At 46.2% G+C, this 20,935-nt stretch overlaps 1 protein-coding gene across 1 annotated transcript in view; it reads left to right on the top strand.

Annotated features, from left to right (window-relative positions):
* The window catches only part of LOC147117386 (uncharacterized), a 441,284-nt gene that overhangs the window by 211,890 nt on the left and 208,459 nt on the right, over positions 1 to 20,935 (top strand). The window contains exons 11-12 of the mRNA XM_085988353.1: positions 6,315 to 6,383; positions 8,862 to 8,930. Of these exons, the coding sequence (XP_085844479.1) occupies positions 6,315 to 6,383; positions 8,862 to 8,930 (138 nt within the window). The remainder of the gene's footprint in view (positions 1 to 6,314; positions 6,384 to 8,861; positions 8,931 to 20,935) is intronic.

Below are 20,935 nucleotides of genomic sequence, written 5' to 3'. Positions count from 1 at the left end.
TGGGAAAGAAAGTACCGTTTCAATTAAAGACTTGGCTCCTTGTGGTGGCCAGCCCTCTTCTGAGGATATTAACAATAGTCATGATTTAGATAATGTGGATGCTGTTACAGATACTACGAATGTCTCCAATCCGATTGCAGATAATTATACTTCTATTAGTCAGCCCTTGATGGATGTTTATGACCGACCCAGTTTACCTTCTGATGGAATTTCTAATCCGGAAACCGTTGAAAATCGGGATATGGATAGCCTTCCTGCTGAAGATACTTCTGTGCCTTCTGGTGTGGGAGGGCAAGGAATTTCACCAAGGTTAAGAAGGTCGACACGAACAAGATATCTGGTCGACCGATTGAAAATGGACTTTTAAATTGATAGTAATGTTTTAAAATTGTTGAAATATTATATTATATTGTTTTAGTTGAGAGATACTTAATACTTATGTGTAATGTTATTATTTGTTGTTGTTCACTTAGTATTGTGTCATGTAAACAGTTTTACTCTTGTTGTGCATAGTTTTAGTTGTAAATAATTAATTATAAATTGTAAAGGTTATTTAGGTTGGAGTATATTTTAAAAGGAGGGGTGAATGTGGTGATTATTCCTTGTTTAGTAAAAGTATTGTGATTGGTTGTTTGTTAACTGCCTTGGGATATATGTTGTAATCTCATTGGTAGTTGATGTCACATGATGTGTGGTGGCCACCTTAAATTCAGTTCTTTTCCAGCTTTGGTTGGGACTGGATGTGGAAAGATGTGCTGCAGATTTTAAAGTTAATAAAGCCTAGCTTTGGAAGGCAAATCTATTCTTTATTTCAGTGAGTACTGCTTGTATTGTGTGAACCACACCCTTTTGTTCCTATTGTGTGTATTGGCTACGCCCCTGTCTTTTGCCATATAAAGGTCTCAGGAGCTGTATGAGTCACTCACTACCAGATGAACCCGATGTGGGAAGACCTGCTATGCTGCTATGTTCTTAGTGATTAAAAGCCTTCAGTTGAATCCTTGTCTTTGAGTCATTGATGGCATATCAATTTTAATCACTAAAACACCAAGATGGATAGACTCCTGAAACCAGAGCGCTTGGATCTGGACCCCCATGCCTCAGACGCAGCCACACAGTTCGGACACTGGTTCCAATGCTTCGAATTTTTCATTGCAAACTCATCCACTGCCATAGCCGCAGCCGAAACCGCTACCGGAGACATGAAACTGGGTGAGCCATCGGGTCTCCCCTCTCATCCAAGATGCCACCAGCTACGAGGAGGCCTGCACCATCCTGAAGGCCCACTACGCGCGGCCAATAAACGTGGTGTACGCCAGGCATTTTCTGACTACTCGCACGCAGCGGCATGGTGAGTCACTAGAGGACTTTATACTAAACCTAAAAGTACTGGGCAGAGACTGTAACTGTAAGGCCGTGTCTGCCATCGTGTACACGGAGGAGCTGATTCGAGACTCCCTTATTGCGGGCCTCAGTTCAAATTATATTCGGCAGAAACTGTTTGAAAAGGAGGGACTGGACTTAAAACAGGTTATAGATATAGCGCGATCGCTGGATATAGCCCAGAGGAACTCTGAATTCTGTTCCCCAGGCCACGCAGCCCACTCCGCCTCGTGCGCACCATGGGGGCCGCCATCTTGGAAGCCATCTTCACCTCCCAGGTCTCAGGCCAGCCCAGCACCATCGGAGCCCCAGCCTCCACCCAGCAGCCCCACTACTGCCGCGATGCATCGGGGCCCGAAATGCTACTTCTGCGGTCAGGGCAAACACTCCAGGCATCTGTGCCCAGCGAAGGGCACCACCTGTTTTAAATGCGGGAAGAAAGGACATTTCAGCAAAGTCTGCAGAGGGAACCCCGCCTCCAACTCCACCACTGCCGCGTGCGTGCCGCGGGAGCAGCCATCTTGTCCACCCTCATGGAGTCCACCATCTTGCCCCGACTACACGGACCTCCAGGACCCACTGGTGGCCTCGATCACAGTGGATCAATCCAGGCCACATCCGTTGTCTAAATCGATGATGGACATAGAGGTAAACGGGAACAAGGTTAAATGCTTGATTGACTGTGGGAGCACCGAAAGCTTTATTCATCCTAGCCTGGTAAAACGACTTTCTATAACGATAGTCCCCACACAGAGCAAAATCGCCATGGCCGATAAGACTCATACCTCAAAAATTACAGGTTTCTGCGCGGTTATGTTGTCGGTAAAAGGTAATGATTACAGAGATTTTAAACTGTTGATAATGCCAGATCTCTGTGTGAGCGTGATCTTGGGTCTGGACTTCCAGTGCCACCACCAAAGTATCACGCTTACCTACGATGGGTCCCAGCCGCCCCTCACAGTGTGCGGTCTGGCTACCCTGAAGGTCAAGCCGCCCTCTCTGTTCGCCAACCTCGCACCCAACTGTCGACCCATAGTGACCAAGAGTAGGCGGTACAGCTGGGAGGATAGGCGGTTCATTGCGTCGGAAGTAGAACGACTCAAGCGGGAGGGTATCATCGAATGCAGTACCAGCCTGTGGCGCGCCCAGGTAGTAGTAGTTAAGGGTAGCGAAAAGAAGCGGATGGTGATAGATTATAGCCAGACGGTTAATCTATACACCCAGCTAGATGCCTACCCTCTGCCCCGCATAGCGGATATGGTTAACCAAATTGCGCAATACCGGGTGTTTTCCACCATCGACCTAAAATCGGCATACCACCAGCTCCCCATTAGGCCGGAGGACCGTCCATACACCGCCTTCGAGGCGAACGGACGTCTCTACCACTTCCTCGAGTCCCCTTTGGGGTAACGAACGGGGTCTCGGTCTTCCAGCGGGAGATGGACCGCATGGTCAATGAGAACCAGTTAACAGCCACCTACCCATACCTAGACAACGTCACCATCTGCGGCCACGACCAGCAAGACCACGACTCGAACCTCGCGAGATTTCTGAAAACCGCCCTCAGACTCAATCTCACCTACAACGAGGATAAGTGTGTCGTTAGCACCACGCGCCTCTGTATCCTGGGCTGCGTGGTGGAAAACGGGGAAATCGGTCCGGACCCCGACCGATTGCGCCCCCTACGGGAGCTACCCCTACCAAACACTCCCAAGGCCCTGAAAAGGTGCCTGGGGTTCTTCTCCTATTACGCCCAATGGGTCCCCAATTATTCCGACAAGGCCCGTCCCCTCCTGAAATCAACGTCCTTCCCGCTCACAGCCGAGGCCCACGCCGCCTTCAACAGCATTAAACACGACATTGAGAAGGCCGCGCTGCGGGCAGTGGACGAAAACATCCCTTTCCAGGTCGAAAGCGATGCGTCCGACTTCGCTTTAGCAGCCACCCTCAACCAGGATGGGCGGCCCGTAGCCTTTTTCTCAAGAACCCTCCAAGGGCCCGAGATCAGGCACTCCTCAGTAGAGAAGGAGGCCCAGGCCATAGCGGAGGCAGTGCGGCACTGGAGGCACTACCTAGCCGGCAAACGCTTCACCCTGCTTACCGACCAGCGGTCGGTAGCCTTCATGTTTAACAACAAACAGAGGGGGAAGATCAAGAACGACAAAATCCTCAGGTGGCGGATCGAACTCTCCACGTTTGAGTACGACATAATATATAGGCCGGGGGCCCTCAACGAATCCCCCAACTCCCTATCACAAGGGATGTGTGCCAGCATCCAGGGGGACAGGCTACAGGGCCTCCACAATGGCCTCTGCCACCCGGGGGTCACCCGGCTATTCCACTTTATAAAATCCCGTAACCTGCCCTATTCCATCGAGGAGGTCCGGTCTATGACCAGGGACTGCTGCACCTGTGCGGAATGCAAGCCCCGTTTTTTCAGACCCGACCGAGCCCACCTGATCAAAGCTACACGGCCATTCGAGCGCCTGAGCTTAGATTTCAAGGGACCACTCCCCTCCACCGACCGCAATGTGTACTTTCTCAACATTGTGGACAAGTACTCCCGCTTCCCATTCGCCTACCCCTGCCCAGATATGACCAGTGCCACGGTCATCAAGTGCCTCGGCAACCTGTTTTGCACGTTCGGCATGCCTAACTACATCCACACTGACAGGGGGGTGTCGTTCATGAGCGATGAACTGCGCCAATACCTGCTGTCGAAGGGGATAGCCACGAGTCGGACCACTAGTTATAACCCCCGGGGTAATGGGCAAGTGGCGAGGGAGAACGCGACAGTGTGGAAGGCGGTCACCTTAGCACTAAGGTCTAAAGGCCTCCCCACCTCCCGCTGGCAGGAGGTCCTCCCAGACGTACTCCACTCGATAAGGTCGCTACTGTGTACTGCTACTAACGCCACTCCTCACGAGAAGATGTTTGTTTTTCCCCGCAAATCAACCTCAGGAGTATCCCTACCCTCGTGGCTCTCCACCCCAGGGACAGTCCTGTTACGGAAGCATGTGAGGGGCCACAAAACGGATCCCCTCGTGGAGGCAGTACACCTACTCCACGCAAACCCACAGTACGCGTACGTCAAGCACGCCGACGGGCGTGAAGACACCGTGTCCATAAAGGACCTCGCCTCGGCAGGAAGCGACGACGACGACCCATCACCACCACCCCCAGAAGAACCTCCACCATCCCCAGAGGTATCCTCACCACCCCCAGAAGTACCTGAAACACCCCCGACACATGGGTATGCCCAGGAGGGCACCACGGACTCCCGGTCGGAACCCGAGGTACTGTTGCGACATTCAGGAAGGACTATCACACCCCCGGACAGACTAAATCTGTAGAAGGGGTGAATGTGATGAAATATGCCTTCATCAGACCTGCTTGTATTTTACCTGCTTGTATTGTGTGAACCACACCCTTTTGTTCCTATTGTGTGTATTGGCTATGCCCCTGTCTTTTGCCATATAAAGGTCTCAGGAGCTGTATGAGTCACTCACTACCAGATGAACCCGATGTGGGAAGACCTGCTATGCTGCTATGTTCTTAGTGATTAAAAGCCTTCAGTTGAATCCTTGTCTTTGAGTCATTGATGGCATATCAAGTACCCCGTGCGTACTCACCCGTGGAGACCTGAATTTCTGGGCCATTGTTGTTGCAGTGCAATGACTATTGTTACAAGGGCAAACATGGCAGCCACCCTGTAGAAGCAAATCCCACAAGCAGCAATGCATGAAGAAGTGTGACCTATGGGTATATTTCTTTCTGGACACTAATATGGTCAAAAAAGGTTGTGACATGTATAAAATCAGTGTCCCAGTTTTATACATGCACTGTATTTTTTTTGATCACATTAGCTGCCGGAAGAAAATACATTAGCATATGGCTTTCAATTTCCTTGGGACATGATCCCAGTGGTAACGCCAGGTTCACGCCTGCTGGTGCCCTCCAGCACTCACTGAACCTGCTGGAGTTTGTGGAATCAGTGGGTCATGTTTATGGGGCACACAGCTGCAACCACCACCACTGGCACATCACCGATGCCCGCCTGTCCCATGCTGCTGGGAAATAGAGCTCCTACCCTCCATTGGAGGAGTTTGTCTAGGTAGCCCCCTCCAACCTCGGCCTCCCGTGTAAGGGGGCTGATCTGCTTTTTAAAAAATGGTTCGATTTTTTTCTGCCTACTTCCCTGGCCTGGACTCCACTGGTTGTCCCACTTTCACCCCTCTGGATGTCAGTATGGCTCAACAAATTCAGTGTACTGGGTGCTGACTGAGACAGTGCAGTGGGAGCTCCCAGCATAGGAAGACACTGTGCTGATGCTACTCCCTGACAAAATTTGTCTTGTATCGGGTGGGTGGAGATTCTTCCCTATACGAGGCACTTGGAAGTGGCAGCGGTCCGGTGCGTCTGGGTCTCCGCCTTTTTTCAGGGCGGTGGGGGGGGGGGGTCACGTTCCTCTGGTCTCTTACCAAAGTTATGGCAGGAGACTGGCAGAATCCCTGAGCAATTTTGGCTTCATATCTCTAACCAGTGACTGACTGTTGTGTAACATTCATGACATTATTGCTCATGTGCAGCCCTCCTCCTGTCTTCCATCTGTCTATTGTGCTTTAAATCATCTCAAGTATTTATATTTAACTTCAACCTTGCTGGCATTCAGGTTGCCATCTCAAGCACAAGTCTTGTGGCAGCAGAGAGGCCATTTGCTGTTGATTCAGGCTGACTCTTTGTTAACAGTTGATGGCTAGAAATTCCTGCCTGAGCTCCATTTATCCCATAGGCAATGTTGTGTATTCACTGTGAGTTTTCCCATGGGTTAAATATACAAGGATTTCTAGTCACCAGTTTTTGCTATAAGATGGAGTCATGACCTATTACATTGTTACAACCTCTTATTAATTGCACTTTTTTTTCTGAAGGGTGATCGTGGTCTTACTGGTTTCGTTGGTCCAGTAGGAGACCCTGGGATTGGACACCCTGGCCCAAAGGTAATCAGCAGCATCTTGTTTCTACTTGTAGTGAAAATGCAAGTGGCATGTAATCTGTTATTGTTCAGATTTGCTTAGAAAGCCAGCATTTTCATTCCCTCTGGGAATTTGTGTGCAAAACTGCAGTATATAGTCAGCAACTTGTGTTACACGAGGCAAGTATAGAAACCCGTAGGCTATCGTGCTGCACCAAAAACACACCCTACCCTTGGTCTACTCTGTGAGGGTAGTATTGGGACTCCAGCCCACCAACCTTCTAACCAGATCCTGTTGTGCTTGCTTAGCACAACAATAGCATCTTTAATTTAAAAAAAACCAAAGTGCTTCAAAAAGCTGAAAGCATTTTTTTGAAAAGATGGACTTTGAGCAGGTTTTCAAATGTGGAGAGAGAAGTGGAGAGGCAGAGGAGAAGGAGTTCCAGAGAGTAATGTCAAGGTGGCTGAAGGTTCTACCACTAAAGGTGGGGCAAAGGGGAAGAGCTGCACAAAAGGCCAGAGTCTGATGATGGGAAGGGTTACAAGGCTAGAGAAAATTGCAGAGAGAGTTTGGAGCAAGGCCGTGGAAGGATTTGAAGATGAGGACCAAGAACTTTAAATTGTATGTGTTGTGGGACCTGGTGTCAATGTAGGTCAGCATGAACCGGGGTAATTGACGAGTGGGACATGATTTAGACTATTTGATTTTGGACAAGTTGAGTTTATGGAGGCTGGAGAATAGAAAGCTGGCAAGTAAAGCAATGATATAATTGAGTCTAGGGGTCACAAAAACATGGGTAAGGATTTCAGCTGGTGGAGAGGCAGGAAACGTTGTGGAGCTAGGAATAAGTGGTCTCAGTGATGGACAGGGTTGTTTTCTTGCACTCTCCAGTTAAAAGTTAAATAGCCCCTTTACGCTTACGTTATATGTACCTTTCATCATTTAGTCACTCTTCTCTGAACCATCTCCAGGGTATCAATGTCCTTTTGAAAGTGTCTAAACTGTACACAGAATTCAAAATATATACATCATGTTAACAAAAATGAGAGCACGTGGAATTGGAGGCAACCTATTCTCTTGGATAGGGAATTGGGTAGGAGGTAGGAGACAGGGATAATGGGTATGTACTCAAATTGGCAGAAAGTGGTGTCCCCCAGGGATCTGTACTAGGACCACAACTTTTCACTATATTTATAAACGATTTGGATGAAGGAATAGAGAGCCGTATATCTAAGTTTGCTGAGGATACTAAGTTAGGTGGCACAGTAAATAGAGTACATGGGAGCAGAAAGTTGCTATGGGATATTGATAGATTAAGTGAGTGGGCAAAACTGTGGCAGATGGAGTTCAATGTGGGAAAGTGGGAGATCATCCACTTTAGACCTATAAAAGATAAATGGTGAGAAGCTAAGAACTGTGGATGACCAGAGAGATTTAGAGCTCCAAGTACAGAAATCACTAAAAGCTAGTGGACAGGTACAACATTTTTTTAAAGGCTCGTTGAATGTTGGCCTTTATCTAAAGAGAGCTGGAATACAAAGGGATGGAAGTTATGTTACAGCTGTACAGAGCTCTGGTTAGACCCATCTGGAGTACTGCATTCAGTTCTGTGCACCACACCTCAGGAAAAATATAGTGGCCTTGGAGGGGGTGCACTGCAGATTCGCCAGAATGATACCGGGGCTAGAAGGGTTAAATTATGAGGACAGGTTTCATAGACTAGGCTTGTATTCCCTTGAATATAGAAGATTAAGAGGTGATCTAATTGAGGTGTTCAAGATGATTAAAGGGTTTGAAAGGGCAGCTACAGAGAAGCTATTTCCTCTGGTGCGAGAGTCCAGTATAAGGGGGCATAACCTTAAAATTAGAGCCAGGCCGTTCAGGGGTGATGTTAGGAAGCACTTCTTCACACAAAGGGTAGTGGAAACCTGGAACACTCTCCCCCCTAAAAGCTGTTGTGTCTGGGTCAATTGAAAATGTCAAAACTGAGATTGGTTGATTTATGTTTGGCGAGGGTATTAAGGGTTATGGAACCAAGGTGGGTAAATGGAGTTAGGACACAGATCAGCCATGATCTCATTGAATGGCAGAACAGGTTCGAGAGGCTGAATGGTTTACTCCTGTTCCTATATTCCTATGTGCTTACACTGTTTATATCTGACTGTTCCTTTTCAATGGAATGAAAATTGGATGGGTTCGATAATGGGCGGGAGATCCGCTCAGATTATTGCCTATGCTGTGAAAATGAAAATTTACCCCATTGTTTAGATGATGATACCATATCATATTAATCTTCTACTGAATACAGACTTTCTTCTGTTGATAAAGATGCATTTAAACAACTTTTTTGTATACTTTTTGAGCATGTTTTAAGGAATTTAGGGAAATCTTCAGACGAGTAACTAATATATTTCTTATAAATTTATCAATGAACTTCTCTAATGTATTTCAATATCTGATGGAAAATAATTCTAACTGAATGAAATGTCTTTATATCTTTAGGGTGGAAAAGGTTCACAAGGACAACCTGGTCCCCCTGGTCCTGCTGGGATTGGAGAACCTGGATTACCTGTAAGCAACATTAGATATTTTTTAAAGCATTGTGTCTAGAGTTGGCAAGGAAGAAAAGAAAGCATGTCTAATGTGTTACCTTGCCTGCAATGGTGAGGTAATTGGATTTTTTTTGACACTGGTCTGCAGTCCTGGGGGTGAAGGAATTGGCACTTAGTGCTAGTACCACTTACCTGCAGACAGCACAAGTGATATTTATGGCTGGCATGCTGGCACAGACACCCGTAGGATTTTGTCTTCTGACTTCAGTTTTCTCAAGGAGGGTTTGCAGATCCAAGTTAGAAACATTCAGTGTTCTTCTTCTGTGCCCTGGTGTGTGATCTTGCCAGCCCTGTGGAGACGGGTATGGAGGCGTGACTGCCGGGAAAATGGCAGAATTTGGGGGCGGGTGCCAAACCCGCCTCCGTGCCATCTTGCCAGGAGGCGGGTAGCCATCCCACGCCGGGTCCCTTCTCCTTGGAGGCAGGAAGGGATTACAGCCACTTAACTGATTGTCCCCTGATGAAGTGTACAGACCTTTTTAAAGGCTGTACTTTCAGTTTCCATGCGTTCTGGCAACTCTCGCACCTTTAAATGGGATTTACGACAATGACTACTCCAATGGGTATGCAAATGAGCTGACCAAGGAAACTCATGTGTATACCTCTCCTGACCATCAGTGGGGACAAATCTTTATTTAATAGCATAAAAGCAATGTGGATGCAGTGCAACAGAACTGCGCAGTACCCTAGAACGCACTGTAGTGTTGAGGTTTCATGCTGGCTGTCATTAACTTGGAGAGGGTGGACATTATACACTGCATTCTATTGTGCACAGGGACAGGGAGCTTGGGAGCAATTCAGGCCTTAAAGGCAGCAGCAGCATTAGAGGAGCCGGTACAATTAAAGCCCTATGGGAGAGGCAGATCTTTGTTTGTTGCAGGAAATGAGCCAATATTTTTATCTGAGCACCTTTAGATGACATGATAAATTTTTTATTTAATTTATGCCTGCCAGAAACTGTTATTTGCGTATCAGTGGTCTTCACATTAATTTAAAGGCTCTGTCCCCTGTGAATGAGTTTGCGGTGTTATACCATTGCTGAAATGGCAGCAGTATACCAAGCAGCAGTCTGCCCTGCACAGTGCTCAGGTTTGGGCCTGCCTTGAACTTCCTGATTTGGGCGTGCTTACATAAGAAAATAAGAACATAAGAAGTAGGAGCAGGAGTCGGCCATTTGGCCCCTCAAGCCTGCACCGCCATTCAATAAGATCATGGCTGATCTGATCTTGGGCTCAACTCCACTTCCCTGCCCACTCCCCATAACCCTTCACTCCCTTATTGTTCAAAAATCTGACTATCTCCACCTTAAATATATTCAATGACCCAGCCTCCACAGCTCTCTGGGGCAGAGAATTCCACAGATTCATGACCCTCTGAGAGAAGAAATTCCTCCTCTTCTCAGTTTTAAATGGGTGACCCCTTATTCTGAAACTATGCCCCCTAGTTCTAGATTCCCCCATGAGGGAAAACATCTTCTCTGCATCTACCCTGTCAAGCCCCCACAGTATCTTATATGTTTCAATAAGATCCCCTCTCATTCTTCTAAACTCCAATGAGTATAGGCACAACCTGCTCAACCTTTCTTCATAAGACAACCCCTTCATCTCAGGAATCAACCTAGTGAACCTTCTCTGAACTGCCTCCAATGCAAGTATATCCTTCCTTACATAAGGAGACCAAAACTGTACGCAGTACTCCAGGAGTGGTCTCACCAATACCCTGTACAGTTGTAGCAGGACTTCCCTGCTTTTATACTCCAACCCCCTTGAAACAAAGGCCAACATTCCATTTACCTTCCTGATTACTTGCTGTACCTGCATGCTAACTTTTTGTGTTTCATGCACAAGGATCCCCAGGTCCCTCTGTATTGCAGCATTTTGTAATCTCTCTCCATTTAAATAATAATTTGTTTTTTAAATTTTCTTACCAAAGTGGATAACCTCACACTTTCCCACATTATACTCCATCTGCCAAATGTTTGCCCACTCACTTAGCCTGTCTATATCCCTTTGCAGATTCTTTGTGTCCTCTTCACAACTTGCTTTCCCACCTTACTATGTGTCATCAGCAAATTTGGCTACATTACACTCGGTCCCTTCATCCAAGTCATTAATATAGATTGTAAATAGTTGAGGCCCCAGCACTGATCCCTGTGCCACCCCACTAGTTACTGTTTGCCAACCGGAAAATGACCCATTTATCCCGACTCTCTGTTTTCTGTTAGTTAGCCAATCCTCTGTCCATGCTAATATATTACCCCCAACCCTGTGAGCTCTTATCTTGGCAGTAACCTTTTATGTGGCACCTTATCGAATGCCTTCTGGAAATCCAAATACACCACAACCACTGGTTCCCCTTTATCCACTCTGCTCATTACATCCTCAAAGAACTCCAGCAAATTTGTCAAACATGATTTCCCTTTCATAAAACCATGCTGACTCTGCTTGACTGTATTATGATTTTCTAAATGTCCTGCTACTGCTTCCTTAATAATGGACTCCAACATTTTCCCAATGACAAATGTTAGGCTAACTGGTCTATAGTTTCCTGCTTTCTGTCTCCCTCCCTTCTTAAATAGGGGCGTTACATTTGCGGTTTTCCAATCCGCTGGGACCTCTCCAGAATCCAGGGAATTTTGGTAGATTGCAACCAATGCATCCATTATCTCTGCAGCCACTTCTTTTAAGACCCTAGGATGCAGGCCATCAGGTCCAGGGGACTTGTCCACCTTTAGTCCCATTATTTTACCGAGTACTTTTTCTTTAGTGATAGTGATTGTTTTAAGTTCCCCCCTCCCTATAGCCCCTTGATTATGTATTATTGGGATGGTTTTAGTGCCTTCTACCGTGAAGACTGATACAAAATATTTGTTCAAAGTCTCTGACATTTCCCTGTTGCCCATTATTAATTCCCCAGTCTCATCCTCGAAGGGACCAACGTTTACTTTAGCTACTCTATTTTTATATACCTGTAGAAGCTCTTACTATCTGTTTTTATATTTCTTGCCAGTTTACTCTCCTAATCCATCTTCTCTATTATTTTTTTAGTCGTCCTTTGCTGGTTTAAAAAAATTTCCCAATCCTCTGGCCTCCCACTAATCATGGCAACATTGTATGCCTTTGTTTTCAATTTGATACCATCCTTTACTTCCTTAGTTAGCCACGGATGGTTCTCCCTTCTCTTAAAGTCATTCCTTCTCACTGGAATATATTTTTGTTGAGAGTTATGAAATATCTCCTTAAATGTCTGCCATTGCTTATCAACTGTTTTACCCTTTAACCTATTTTCCCAGTCCACTTTAGCCAACTCTGCCTTAATACCTTTGTAATTGCCTTTATTTAAGATCAGGACACTGGTTTGAGACCCAACTTTCTCACCCTCCAATTGAATTTGAAATTCAACCTTGCTATGATCACTCTTTTCAAGAGGATTCCTTACTATGAGATCATTTATTAATTCTGTCTCTTACGGCTGCATCATCACCTGAAACTGGACGGCAACAAATTTGTATCCTCTATTTCTACAGTTTAATAACAAATGAAAAAGTCAGGAAATCTGAATCTAAAACGTTGTCAAATGCTGAGCACTTGTAATGCATTTTCCATTTTTGCAAAAATAAATTTGAAGCCTTTTACAAGAGTTTAGTAGAACTGGAAGAATGGAAACAGGAAGAATGGAAAGAAGAGGGAATATGAAAGGGTGCACTGACTTTCTCAAAATGTATTTTCCTTTATCAAGCAATATTGACTCATCAAAGTGTTCAAAAACATAATGTCTCCCACACTTTCCTGTTTTCTCTCGCAAAGTTAAAGAACATTTATGCTTCCTATCATCAGATTCTCAGGAGTACTTTAACATTTCTCACAGCTGTAAAAATGGTTTAGATTTTCCATCTCACTTGGCAATAAAATAGATTTTCTGAAATGAAGATTCTAGTCCGTCCTGCTTAGAAACTGCATAGTGTGTGAGAACATTGGCCTAGAAATTTGGCCTTCAAAGCCTAAAATGTGGCAGGCAGGATGAGCAGGCTTATTATGTGCAGGAATTGCGCCCCCCCCACCATATTGGTACAGGTCAAAAAATCGGAGTGCAGTGCTCACACCTGAAACAGGCATCAGGCCCTTTGTCCACCATGATCTCCCGAACCAATCTCCCAGCCCGTTTCTGGACACCCCTGCAACCCCTCCCCCCGCCCATCCTGGTTGCACTCCTCCCTCACTTACAGTGCAATCTACCTCCTGGGGTTTACTTTTGGCCCACTTCCAGTGAGGCAAGTGACGGGACGTTCCTGCGCCTGTGGAGGTACGACAGGTGCCAGTAGATCGCACATAAAATGTTAATGAGGCCCAAGTTTGGACTGGCCACGCGACACTTGCTTGGGGCATGTGCTGGTAGATGAATTTCTACCCCACAATCTCCAAGAAGATAAAATTATTTTTTTCTTCCCATCAAAGCAGCTAAATTGAAATGTTAGGATATCAATTTAATATTATAATTTACAAACCTAGAAATTCATGTTTGCCACGAAAGTTGCCGGTGTCACCAACAGCTGGAGTTAACATCTGCTGAAAATGGCCACAATGCTAAGGAGAATAAATTCATCTGGGGGGCTGGAGATTGGTGGCGCAGCGCTAACCTGTGTAATGCCCTCCTGGTGGCATTAGTGGAGACCTCTGAGGCGAAGTTTCCATCCTGAAGTGGTGTTTGAGCTTCGCACAGCCTCTGGGAGTGAAGCTGTGGAGCTCGCAAGGAATTGTGGGCAATTAAAAGGGCTATGAATTAAAGGGGCAATGCAATCAGAACTAATAGAAATTAAACTGCAGTGAAAAAATGCAGTTTTCAGCCCTTATTGCCTTTCAGAAAAAAATTAACATTAAAAAGACGTTCTAAATGTGATTATTCAGCTCTTACAGCTGAATTCCTTCCGAACCTCAAAAATGGGAAAATTGCTTCAGCACTAACACAAATGGATCAGCAAGCCAGGGAAGGGACACCGAGTGTCTCACACGCAGCAATCCAGCTTTGAGCAGGGGGTCAACACTGAAAGACAGGCCCTCTACCCACAGGGGCCAGGAGGCCTTCCAGCAGTGTCACCACCCCACCACCTGGCTCCAGTGCCCAAAGAAGCTTCATGACCTCAGACCAGTGGTCAAGGCCAGTGAAAGCATCTTCAAAAGCTGTCTCCTACTAACTGCACCACTAGCCTCACAAACTGCTCAATGCACGACCCCCACCCCCAATCACTCACATATCAACAGTCTGCACCAATCACGAGCCAATATCGCCCATTCCTAGCTTCACCTTACCCCAACAACAACAACAACAATTTGTACTTATATAGCAACTTTAATGTAGTAAAACATCCCAAGGCATTTCACAGGAGTATTGTAAGACAAAATATTTGACATCGAGCTATCTAAGGAGAAATTAGGGCAAGTGACCAAAAGCTTGGTCAAAGAGGTAGGTTTTAAGGAGCGTCTTAAAGGAGGAAAGAGAGGTAACGAGGTGGAGAGGTTTAGGCAGGGAATTCCAGAGCTTAGGATCTAGGCAACAGAAGGCATGGCCATCAAAGGTTGAGCGATTATAATCAGGGATGATCAAGAGGGCAGAATTAGAGAAGTGCAGATATCTCGGGGGTTGTGGGGTGAAGGAGATTACAGAGATAGGGAGGGGCGAGGCCATGGAGGGATTTGAAAACAAGGATGAGAATTTTGAAATCGAGACGCTGCTTAACTGGGAGCCAATGTAGGTCAGTGAGCACAGGGGTGATGAGTGAACGGGACTTGGTGCGAGTTAGGACACGGGCAGCTGAGTTTTGGATGACCTCAAGTTTACGTAGGATAGAACGTGGGAGGCCAGCCAGGAGTGCGTTGGAATAGTCAAGTTTAGAGGTAACAAAGGCATGGATGAGGGTTTCAGCAGCAAATGAGCTGTGGCAAGGGCGGAGACAGGCGATGTTAGAGGTGGAAATAGGTGGTCTTAGGTGCGGATATGTGGTCGGAAGCTCATTTCAGGGTCAAATATGACACCAAGGTTGCGAACAGTCTGGTTCAGCCTCAGACAGATGTTAGGAAGATGGATGGAGTCAGTGGCTAAGAAACGGAGTTTGTGGCAGGGACCGAAAATAATGGCTTTGGTTTTCCCAATATTTAATTGGAGAAAATTTCTGTTCATCCAGAACTGGATGTCGGACAAGCAGTCTGACTATTTAGAGACCGTGGAGGGGTCGAGAGAAGTGGTGGTGAGGTAGAACTGGGTGTCATCAGCGTACATGTGGAAACTGACACTGTGTTTTCAGATGATGTCATCAAGGGGCAGCATGTAGATAGGAAATAGCAGGGGGCCAAGAATAGATCCTTGGGGAACACCAGAGGTAACGATGCGGGAGCGGGAAGAGAAGCTATTGCAGGTGATTCTCTGGCTACGATTAGATAGATAAGAATGGAACGAGGCGAGTGCAGTCCTACCCAGCAGAGTGACGGAGGAGAGACGTTGGAGAAGGATGGAGTGGTCAACCATGTCAAACATAGAAACATAGAAACATAGAAGATAGGAGCAGGAGTAGGCCATTCGGCCCCTTGAGCCTGCTCCGCCATTCATTGAGATCATGGCTGATCATCCAAATTCAGTGCCCTGTCCCTGCTTTCTCCCCATATCCCTTGATCCCTTTAGCCTTAAGAAATATATCTAACTCCTTCTTGAATATATTTAATGAATTGGCCTCAGCTGCCTTCTGTGGTAGAGAATTCCACAGGTTCACCACTCTCTGGGTGAAGAAATTCCTCCTCACCTCTGTCCTAAATGGCTTACCCCTTATCCTTAGACTGTGACCCCTGGTTCTGGACTCCCCCGCCATCGGGAACATCCTTCCTGCATTTAGTCTGTCTAGTCCTGTTAGAATTTTATAAGTTTCAATGAGATCTCCTCTCATTCTTCTAAACACCAGCAAGTATAAGCCCAATCGACCCAATCTCTCCTCATAGGTCATTCCTGCCATCCTGGGTATGAGTCTGGTGAATCTTCGCTGCACTCCCTCCATGGCAAGAACATCCTTCCTCAGATAAGGTGACCAAAACTGCACACAATACTGAAGGTGTGGTCTCACCAAGGCCCTGTACAACTGCAGGAAGACATCCTTGTTCTTGTACTCGAACCCTCTCGCTACGAAGGCCAACATACCATTTGCCTTCTTAGCCGCCTGCTGCACCTGCATGCTTACCTTCAGCGACTGGTGCACAAGGACGCCCAGGTCTCGTTGCACTTCCCCTTCTCCCAATCTATTGCCGTTCAGATAATAATCTGTCTTCCTGTTTTTGCCATCAAAGTGGATAACCTCGCATTTATCCACATTATACTGCATCTGCCATGTTTCTGCCCAGTCACCCAGCCTGTCCAAATCATACTGGAATTTCTCGGCCTCCTCCTACAAGGGAATAAGTTGTTTTTTTCCCTGCACAACGATAAACCAGCCATAAATTTGTGGAACTGGAATAAAAGTGACTGACCTATTGGGCAACAGCACAAACTGAATTATATAGTCAAAGAAACACCCAAAAGCTGTAATGCTTTCATTCAAATATGCAAATGGAGTTTTCACAACAAAGTGCACAGATTTTCAAACTGGGGCTACTGATTCCCTCGCAGGTCTGTGAGAGGATCCCGAGCAGCCACAAGGTCATGGCACTTCTGTCCATCTGGTGCGAACTATACCACGTGCTACAAGCAGGGTGTCTCGAGAATTCTATTTCCTGTACTATTCTGTATTTGTCGATTACTTAACTAGTGAAGCCAACAACAGCCCAGTAGGAAAGACAGCATGTCCCTCCAAACTGCTGCAGGCAATCAATTCCTGAGGCACCAGCCAATTTCCGCCCCCCACCCCTTCCCAGTTGTGAGCTGCCAAGCCCAGGGAACCGTACTGCTGGAGTCTGCCAAAAATATTCAAATGAGGCTGATCCCAGGAGATTTGCCAGGATCAGGATGGAAATCCTGCCCCACACTCCTGGTGACATTCCCAACAGAGAGACAAATCTTGGCTTATGTTTTGAAAGTTAGAACAGGAGAGTAGATGTGTCTGTATTTGCAAGAGATTCCCTTCCCTCCCTCCCCCCATAGAAAAGTTTGGAAACCACTGTCACAGAGAACATTTGTCTATATTTAAATTCTAGAGTGCCTTGCTGTGAATCATTTTGTTTGGGTTTATTATGGTCAATAATACTAATCATTATCACTGATCCATGTAATGGTAAAAAATTGTATTGTTTTGTTCATTTACACACCACATGCTGGTTTATACTTCTGACTTATCCACTAAATGTATCTGTTGCAAATAATCCATTTTTGACAAAAGCAACAGAAAAGGTGCAGTATAGCTTCAATGCAAGCTTACCAGGGATAAGGGGATGTAGTTATGTAAAGAGACTTGATAAGTTAGCACATTTTTCACTAATAAAAGGTGAAGGTTGACCTGATCTATAACTTCAAGCTATGATAAGGTAAATAGTGATAGATAGTTCACACGGGTCAACGAGATGGTAACGAGCGGGCACAAACTTAAGATGATAATGAAAAGAATTGAAGGGGAGGTTAGAAAACAATTCTCAATTCTGATGGTGCCCGAAATGGGAACTATTCCTTACCTGGGGCTAACAAAAACTAATTTTAAGTAACATCCAGAAATATTAATACATCCTCTATAGGGCATCACACCACAGAGTACCTTCGACTGTACGTTTTACAACAACATGTACTTCACAGTAGCCAGGAACATTTCATTTAATAAAAGAACATGTCTCACTCTTTGCATAAAATTAAGTGCAGAATGCCAAAATGTCATCATGTCATAGAGTCATAGGGCTGGATTTTGCCAGCCTTGGGGAGGCGGGTTTGGAGGCAGAACTGCCGGGAAAATGGCAGAATTTGGGGGTGGGTGCTTAACCCGCCTCCATGCCATCTTGCCAGGAGGCGGGTAGCCGACCCGCGCCGGGTCCCGCCTCCTCGAGGCGGGAAGGGGATTAATGCCAATTAACTGCCTGTTAACAGGTAGTTTGGCTAATCCCTATTTTGAGCCCTGAAATGTGGGCTTCCTGACTGCTCCGAACCTCGCCAGGGTCAGCGAGGCAGGCTGTCGGTCTGCGGTGGTTGGAGGGGCCGAGATGTCTGGTGTGCAGGTGAGTAATGGGTGCATGTGTGCAGAGGTAAGTGTGTGAGGTATGTGTAAAGTGTTTTAATAAGTTTTACTTACCTTTACTTCTTCCTGCAGGCTTCCTCCCTTCAGGTCTCGGGAGTCCCTCAGCTCACCGGCACAGAAAGCAGAATGGCCGCTGAGCTTTCAAAAGCTGCAGCCTTCTGGTCAGGAAGGCTTTCTAATTGAGTCTTGAGTAAAGACACAACTTAGAAGACAGATTGTCAGTGTTTGACAGCTTCACAGAGCTGTCAAACAACGACATTTCATCTGTCAAAAGCTCTTGACAGATGAAACGGCACTCGCTGACGTCACCTGTAACTGGCTTTCCCTTAATTGGCCTGCTAAGCCCGCTGGGCGGGCTTAACAAGGTCAATCAAGGGAAAGTAGCATGGGTTGGCCACAAGTCAATGGAGGCGGGACTAAAACCCAACAAGTGGGAGTCCCGCCTCCAAAAGCTCCCCATTGACAAAATCCAGCCCATAGAGTTATACAGCACAGAAAGAGACCCTTCGGCCCATCATGTCCGCGCCGGCCATCAAGCTCTGTCTATTCTAATCCCATTTTCCAGCACTTGGTCCGTAGCCTTGTATGCTATGGCATTTCAAGTGCTCATCTAAATGCTTCTTGAATGTTGTGAGGGTTCCTGCCTCTACCACCCTTTCAGACAGTGAGTTCCTGATTCCAACCACCCTCTGGGTGAAAAAGTTTTTCCTCAAATCCCCTCTAAACCTCCTGCCCCTTACCTTGAAACTATGCCCCCTGGTTATTGACCCCTCTACTAAGGGGGAAAGTTCCTTTCTATCTACCCCATCTATGCCCCTCATAATTTTGTACACCTCAATCAGGTTCCCCCCTCAGCCTTCTCTGCTCTAAGGAAAACAAACCCAGCCTGTCCAGTCTCTCTTCATAGCTGAAGCGCTTCAGCCCAGGTAACAACCTGGTGAATCTCCTTTGCACCCTCTCCAATGCAATCACATCCTTCCTATAGTGTGGTGACCAGAACTGCACACAGTATTCCAGCTGTGGCCTAACTAGCGTTTTGTACAGCTCCATCATAACCTCCCTGCTCTTATATTCTATGCCTCGGCTAATGAAGGCAAGTATCCCATATGCTTTCTAAACCACCTTATCTACCTGTCCTGCTGCCTTCAGGGATCTATGTACATGCACACCAAGGTCTCTCTGACCCTCTGTCCTTCCTAAGGTCCTACCATTCATTGTGTATTCCCTTGCCTTGTTAGTCCTCCCAAAATGCATCACCTCACACTTTTCAGGGTTAATTTCCATTTGCCATTGTTCTGCCCATCTAACCACCCCGTCTATATCGTCCTGTAGCCTGAGGCTTCCCTCCTCGCTATTTACCACCCCATTAATTTTCGTGTCATCTGCGAACTTACTGATCATACCTCCTACATTTATATCTAAATCATTAATGTACACTACAAACAGCAAAGGACCCAGCACCGATCCCTGCGGTACACCACTGGACACAGGCTTCCAGTCATTAAAACAACCTTCGACCATCACCCTCTGCCTCCTGCCACTAAGCCAATTTTGGATCCAATGTGCTAAGTTGCCCTGGATCCCATGGGCTCTTACCTTCTTGACCAGTCTCCCATGCAGGACTTTGTCAAAAGCCTTACTGAAGTCCATGTAGACCACATCAACTGCACTACCCTCATCCACACACCTAGTCACCCCCTCGAAAAATTCAATCAAATTGGTCAGACATGATCTCCCCCTGACAAAGTCATGCTGATTATTCTTGATTAATCCTTGCCTCTCCAAGTGGAGACTAATTCTGTCCCTCAGAATATTTTCCAATAATTTCCCTACCACTGTTGTTAGGCTCACTGGCCTGTAATTCCCTGGTTTATCTCTACTACCCTTCTTGAATAATGGTACTACATTAGCTGTTCTCCAGTCCTCTGGCACCTCCCCTGTGGCCAAAGAGGTTCTGAAAATTTGTGTCAGAGCCCCTGCAATCTCCTCCCTTGCCTCACACAGCAGCCTGGGATACATCTCGTCTGGGCCTAGGGATTTATCCACTTTTAAGCCTGCTAAAACCGCTAGTACCTCCTCCCTCTCAATACTAATTTGTTCAAGTATATCACAACCCCCCTGCCTGATTTCTATGCCTACATCGTCCTTCTCCATAGTGAGCACAGATGCAAAATATTCATTTAAAACCTCACCTACATCTTCTGGTTCTACACACAGATTGCCACTTTGGTCCCTAATGGGCCCTACTCTTTCCCTGGTTATCCTCTTGCCCTTAATATACTTAGAAAATACCTTGGGATTTTCCTTTATTTTGCCCGCCAATGTTTTTTCATGCCCCCTCTTCACTCTCCTAATTTCTTTTTTAAGTACCCCCTGCACTTTCTTTACTCCTCTAGGGCTTCCACTGTTTTTTGTCCTTTGTATCTGCCAAAAGCCTCCCTTTTTTTCCGAATCCATTCTCGTATATCCCTTGACATCCAGGGTTCCCTAGGCTTGTTGGTCCCACCCTTGCCTTTTACGGGAACATGTTACCGTTGTACTCTCTATTTCCTTTCTGAAAAACTCCCACTGCTCTGATGTGGATTTTCCTACAAGTAGCTGATCCCAGACCACTTTGGCCAGATCCTGCCTTATCATATTAAAATCGGCCGTCCCCCAATTTAGAACCTTTATTTTCGGTCCATCTTTGTCCTTTTCCATGACTACCTTAAATCTCACTGAATTATGGTCACTGTAACCAAAGTGCTCTCCTACTGACACTTCTACTACTTGCC

Source organism: Somniosus microcephalus, chromosome 5 (genome assembly GCF_052327205.1).
Source record: "Somniosus microcephalus isolate GS21.2 chromosome 5, FLI_Smic_1.0, whole genome shotgun sequence".
Taxonomy (NCBI): Eukaryota; Metazoa; Chordata; class Chondrichthyes; order Squaliformes; family Somniosidae; genus Somniosus; species Somniosus microcephalus.
This window is presented reverse-complemented; position numbering and strand designations above follow the sequence as displayed.